General features: G+C 45.1%; 1 protein-coding gene across 6 annotated transcripts in view; it reads left to right on the forward strand.

The window, feature by feature from the left end:
* Nucleotides 1-2,123, forward strand: part of Srrm1 (serine and arginine repetitive matrix 1) — a 32,736-nt gene extending 30,613 nt beyond the window's left edge. For all 6 annotated transcript variants that reach the window (XM_038332930.1, XM_038332929.1, XM_038332932.1 and 3 more), the window contains 2 exons: nt 3-212; nt 1,121-2,123. In XM_038332930.1, the coding sequence (XP_038188858.1) occupies nt 3-212; nt 1,121-1,225 (315 nt within the window). In that variant the 3' untranslated portion in view covers nt 1,226-2,123. The remainder of the gene's footprint in view (nt 1-2; nt 213-1,120) is intronic.
* The last annotated feature ends 4,505 nt before the right edge of the window (nt 2,124-6,628 follow it).

Genomic DNA, 6,628 nt, shown 5'->3' on the forward strand with positions numbered 1-6,628 from the left:
AGAATTCTGATCAAGAAGGAGGTGGAAAGAAGAAAAAGAAGAAGAAGGACAAGAAACACAAAAAGGATAAGAAACACAAGAAGCACAAAAAACACAAGAAGGAGAAGACTGTGGCTGCAGCCACCACAGCTCCTGCAGCCCCTGCAGCTGTTTCTGCTGCCACAACCACGTCAGCACAGGAAGAGCCTGTGCCAGCACCAGAGCCCAGGAAGGTATTCACACACCACCTGGCTCTTTTATCTGTTGCTTGTGGCTAATGTTTCCTGCTGACCTGCCAGGAACCAAGGGAAAGAATACAAATGGCTTCCCAAAAACTTAATGCTAGAATGCTTTGAGTTTTGACTTTCTGAGACAGGGTTTCTCTGTAGCTTTGGGTCCTATCTTAGAGCTAGTTCTTGCAGATCAGTCTTGCCTTGAACTCAGAGATCTGTCTGCCTCTGCCCATCAGTGTGCATGTAGAAGCCATTGGTGCTCCCCCCCCCCCCTTTTGGTCACATTTTTATTACATTTTACTGTGTGCACATACACACAAAGGTCAGGGCAATTTACAGAGTTAATTCTAGCCTTGCACTGTATGGAGTCCTTAGGATCGAACACAAATCATCAGGATTGGTGGCAAAGCTCTCCTAAAGTTCACTATTTCAGGTAGACTGAACCACCAATTAGACCACCTCTTCAGCACTTGGGTCTGCCGGGGCATTGCTACCTGGGGATCCTCACTCAGGTTCTCATACTTGCGTAGCAAGCATAGGAATATAACTCTGCTGGGGGAACTCCGTCTATATAGCTGTTTGTGGAGCACTTGCTTAACATGCTCAAGGCCCCCTGGATGTGTTCCTCTAGCCCCAGATACCGTATCTGTGTGTGGGAGTATGGGTGCGTGTAAGTAAGCACAGCACCTGAGAGCCTGAGACAGAAAGATCAGAAGCTCAGGGTTGTTTTCGGCTCCTTAAGAAGTTCTAAACAAGCCTAGGGTAGAAAGAAGTAAGTCATTATTTAAAGTGGGTGGGCTTGTATATGCAGAGTATGTATTGTTGCAGCTGTGGTGTTCTGTCTGTACACAGCATCTTCCAGCGTGTCTCAAGACCTAACATCTGCCTGGTTTGCCTTTGTTTTCCAGGAGACTGAAAGTGAAGCTGAGGACAACCTTGATGACCTAGAAAGGCACCTGCGGGAGAAAGCCCTGCGGTCCATGCGGAAGGCTCAAGTGTCCCCACAGTCCTAGGTGGACATGTTTGTTACGTTGTAAATTTTATTTGGTTTGTACTCAATTCAATTTCAAAATCGCTAAAATGTGTTTGAGCTTTAGACTATAACATTTGTTGTAATAATTGCTAGGTTGAAGTTCACCATGTTTTTTAAAAAAAGGGGGGCATGGATTTGCATTACACAGGTGTCCATGGTGTATTAGTGACATTCTTCCATTGACATTTAGAGTGAAATACTTTAAGCCAAAAAAAAATTTAGGGGGCGTTTAAATATTGTTGGCATTTTTACCGTCCCTTTAAATGCTCTTGCCTCTCCCCAGAGGTTCCCCCCCCCCTTTTTTTTTTCTTGTTTCTCTTGAATCTTAGTACCATGTAAATTATGCTTTCAACCTTGTATAGGTTTGTAAGCTTGCCCAGAAGTGAGACCACTGTTAAGTACCACAAGGGTCTGAGTGAGTGTTTTAATGCCGCAAATACTCCTGTTGGTTGTGGAATCTCTGCTGACACCTCAGGATTCCAGTTCTAGGGAGCAGGGGAGGCACTGCTTCTGGATGCCGAAGATTGTCCATGATGACAGGTTCATAAGTTGATTAGAACTCTGGAATTTTGTCCTCTTTGGGTGGGCTTCTGTTTTGTTTTCTTTCTCCCCCTCTTTTATCTTTTGTAAAGGCAATTTACTAGACCTAGCAAGGATCCTTCAGTTAGATAAATTTGTTTTATGAAACTTCATGGCTCCCATCCAGAATTTTTTTTCCTTCCAATTGGCACACACAACTGAAGAGCTCTTGCATTGGCAGGCTGGGAGGGCCTGGACTTGGACATAGTGTCTTGGTTTCACTTGTTTTATTTTATTTTATTTTTTAACTAAAGCTATATAAAGCTTGTGGATTAAACAGAATAAATTTCTAAATTTAAGAATGTTGCCATTCACTTTTACTCAATTTACCTAGGTACTGCAAGACTACTCCACCTTCTTAGTAGAGCTGGGTGCACAGGGTAATAAAGCAATGAAACAGGCTTTACCCTTTTTATTTAATAATTAGCTGCAAGGGGTGCTAGGACGGGCAAGTGTGAGAACCTGGGCGAGGGCAACAGCTTTGGAAGGAAAGGTATCCTAACTTGGAAACTTGGGCCCAAGATGTTACTTCTGCACCACTGCTAAAGGGGCACTCCTGAAGTGTAGCAGTCCTCCAGCGAAGTTACCTTTCTGCGCCACTCATAAGAGAGTTTCCCACCCAGTGTAACTCCTTCTGCTTTTTCTGCTCAGCACCTCTAAGGGAACTCTTAGCAGAAGAACCTGCTCCACACTGCTGCAAGATCTTCACCAAAAAATACTTTTGGTTTTTTTGAGACAGTCTGTGTAACAGTCCTAGCTGTCCTGGAACTAGTTCTTGTAGGCCAGGCTGGCCTTGCGCTCAGAGATCTGACTGCCTCTGCCTAGGGTGAAAGGCGTGCGCCACCAGCAGTGGCCAACCAAAAACCTTTTAAGAAAATTTGGGAAGGAGTCCAGGAGCGTGGCTGCCTGTGCCAGGGTAGGAAAAGGACAGCCTGCGATTGAACAGGCAGAGGGGCTTATGTAAGGCTTCTTAGGGGAAGACCAGGGTAAAGATTTTCTGCTCAGGGATTGGCTGGTTTAGTTGCTCGGGGGCAGACTTTTCTTTCACTCTGGTTTCAGAGTTAGGGTGTGCTGCTTTGGTTCTGGGTTCAGAGCTAATGTGTTTCTTTTGCTGGCTCTGGTTTTTTTTGGCCCTTTTACCATACAATCTGAGATGAGAATTTGGACCCATGATTAAAATTGATAGTAATTTCTGACCGTAGAAACAGAAGCACAAAGTGCCCGCATCTTAATTTCAGGAAAACTTGGGGGTTTGGGGGATTTTGTTTGTTTGGTTGGTTGGTTGGTTGGTTTTTACTTTTATCCAAAAGCTACAGACAAGACCTCAGTGGTGGTGGGCAGATTATATACATGGGTGTCTATAGGGGTGTAATAAGGAAAGGGGCACTAAATGAAGACAATCCTGAAGGACTCCACTGGGATAGTAGAGTCTCACATGAGTGCAGAACTTTCCAGGTTCTTCCGTGTGTTAACAGGGGGAAACTAAACTCATATGACGGGAGGAGCTGAGTTCAGCTTCTGGAAGCTTCCTCCCAGTATAAATCACAAACACTGCTGGAGTATTTCCATCTGTTTAGCCCTTCATTTGGAACACTTTTGATTCCTGGTACTCATGAGTTTTCATTCTTTTTTTGTTTTGTTTTGTTTTGTTTTTTTCGAGACAGGGTTTCCCTGTAGTTTCTAGAGCCTGTCCTGGAACTAGCTCTTGTAGACCAGGCTGGCCTCGAACTCAGAGATCCGCCTGCCTCTGCCTCCCGAGTACTGGGATTAAAGGTGTGCGCCACCACCGCCTGGCCGATGAGTTTTCATTCTTCCCCTCTTAGCAGTAACTCCGTTTTACCCAACTAAAACACAGCGAGGTCAGTTTAGAGGTGGAGCCATTTGTGTTACCACACATCTTTAATCCCAGCATTCAGGGAAGTCCTTCCAACAAAATTTAGAGCATTTTCTGTTTGATTTTGTTGTTGTTGTTGGTTTGTTTGCTTGTTTGTTTTTCTCAGGAGGGCTGAAAATGTAGCTCAGTTGGTAGACATACCTAACATGCACAATGACCTGGGTTTCAATCCCAGCCCTGTGTAGAGTCCAGGGCTGGGACACCTGCTTTTCTTGGAATGTGTGCACTGAAGAATCAAGTTCAGGTTCATATGAGATCTTGGGGACAAAGGAAAAGTTGGGGTTTAGGGCTGCTGGAGAGATGGCTCGGGGATAAGAGGGCTGCTCTTCCAGAGATCCTGAGTTCAATTCCCAGAAATCACGTTTGCTCACAATAGGACCTGGTGTCCTTTGGCATGCAGGTGTGCATGCAGAGCACTCATACATAAATCATACAAGAAGACACTGTAAAAATTAGTGTTCTGTGCCTGCATTGGCAAGCAGTGAAGTGCTGTAGTTTCATCTGCCAACTTGACACAAACCTAAGAGTCGCCTAGAAAGAGGAAACCTTCATCAAATTGGCCCGTGGCCACGTCTGTGAGGCACATTGCCAACTATTAATTGGTGTGGGAAGTGCCATCTCTGAGGTAGGCATGGGCTATATAAGAAAGCTACCTAAGAACTAGATGTGGTAGTTGCTGTTTTAATCCCAGCACTTGGGAGACAGAGCTGGATGGTTTTTTTTTTTTTTTTTTTTTTTTTTTTTTTTTTTTTTTTTTTTTTTTTTTTTTTTTTTTAGAAGTTTGAAAAGTGAAAGCTACACAGAGAAACCCTGTCTTAGGGGAAAAATGAAAGCTAACTGAGCAAGCTAAATAGGAACATTTCTTCGGGGATTCTGTTTCAAGGTCCTGCTCTGGCTTCTGTAAGATGAAATAAACCATTTTCCTCCCAAGAGCTTGGTTTTGGTCATGTATCACAGCACAGAAGTTAACCAGGGCCCTATTTTATTTTTGATCACGTGTATGTGTGACTATGGATTTGTGCACAAGGGTGCAGCACAGGAGGAGGCCGTAAGAGGACATGGAGTGATCCTATAAAGCTGGAACCAAGCTGCTATGACTTGCGGTGTGCGTGCTGGGCACTGAAGTCCTGCCAGAGTGATTTATGTGCTTGACCTCTGAGGCCAGTGAGGGGCTCATTGTCATTCTGGCTAACCCAGAACTTTCTTCTTTCTTTTTCTTTTTTTTTTTTTTTTTTTTCCGAGACAGGGTTTCTCTGGCTTTGGAGCCTGTCCTGGAACTAGCTCTTGTAGACCAGGCTGGCCTCGAACTCAGAGATCCGCCTGTCTCTGTCTCCCCAGTGCTGGGATTAAAGGTGTGCGCCACCACCGCCCCCGGAACTTTCTTGATAGATCAAGCTGGACTTGAGCTTACAACAGATCCACCTTAAGCCTTTTGAGTGCTGCAAGGATTAAAAGTGTGTGTCCCCATTCCTGCTACTTTTCTCCCTTTTTGAGACATGACCTCGTGTATGTAGGCTGTTGGTGAGCTCAGAGGGCTCTTCGGTTTCTACATGCTGGCAGATGTGCCCGTGTTTCTGTGCTGGCAGTCTAAGGGCCTTGCTTGCTGCAGGACAGTCTACAAACAGCTGTATCACTATCTCCCCTTCTCCCATTTTTGCCGCGCTATCCCACTATGTAACCGAGACTGGCCCTGGTCTCCCAAATGCTTAGGATTACACGTGTCTGCTACCATATCCAGGAATAGTATACAGTTCATTATGAAGATCTATGTACAGTTATCGGGTGTTTTAAGGATCCAAGAGGGGGAAAAAAATGGATGCACTGAATACCATCCTACATGCACAAAAGATGAGAAGACCACGTGAGTTTGTTAGACATCAAGGGAAGTCTGTTTGAACTGTGTCAAGTAAAGGGGTGAGGCTGAGGAGACAACTCTGGGTGACAAGCGTGAAGACAGAGCTCAGATCCTAAGGGTTTCTGGCTGGTCAGGCCAGTCGGTCGGTGAGCTTCAGGTTCATTGTGAGGTGTACCAAAGAATAGGGGTGTGGCAAGAGACAACAGCCGGCTTCTCCAGGGTGCACTTGGAACACAAGACTGGGGCAGCGCGGAGCAGTGAGGCATTGCTGGTTTCTGCAGCTGCTCCACCCACAGTCTCAGATTTTTCTGCTGTTAACTGGGCTTGGATGGGTTGGCTTATTTAGAGGGCTGTGCCTGTTATCAAGATTTGATCATAGCTAGGTGGTGGTGGCACACGCCTTTAATCCCAGCACTCAGGAGGCAGAGGCAGGCGGGTTCTCTGTGAGTTCAAGGCTGCACAGAGAAACCAAATCTCAAAAAACAAAGGTTTAATCATGTATTGTCAAATATTAGATCCTGGTAACTATGGGACCTGCCACCCCACCTAGTAAACAGTGTGGTGCTGTGAATGATGGTAAAATAATAGAGAGACAAAATATGGAAGTGGGGGGGATGGGCATGGGCAAAGTACGATAGTACAAAAGGACGGTCTTGGTGGAACTATTTTGTAAACTGATTTTATTTACGACCAATTTGCACATTGAAGCAGGAGGATTACCATCTTGAAACCAGCCTGGGCTATTTAACAAGAACCAGCATCAAAATAATCTGGCTGCAAAGCAAACTCCAGGCCAGAATAGAAAAAAGTGTTTAGATTTAATTCTATGAGGCAGATGTCCCAGCTAGTCCAGTATCTGGCTCGCATTCTGCTCCTAGCAGGCTGGCACAAAAGGAACTGCAGTTAAAATTATGAGTTTTATTTTTTTTCTTTTTTTGGTTTTTCAAGACAGGGTTTCTCTGCAGCTTTTTTAGAGCCTGTCCTGGAACTAGCTCTTGTAGACCAGGCTGGCCTCGAACTCAGAGATCCGCCTGCCTCTGCCTCCCGAGTTCTGG

Source organism: Arvicola amphibius, chromosome 6 (genome assembly GCF_903992535.2).
Source record: "Arvicola amphibius chromosome 6, mArvAmp1.2, whole genome shotgun sequence".
Taxonomy (NCBI): domain Eukaryota; kingdom Metazoa; phylum Chordata; class Mammalia; order Rodentia; family Cricetidae; genus Arvicola; species Arvicola amphibius.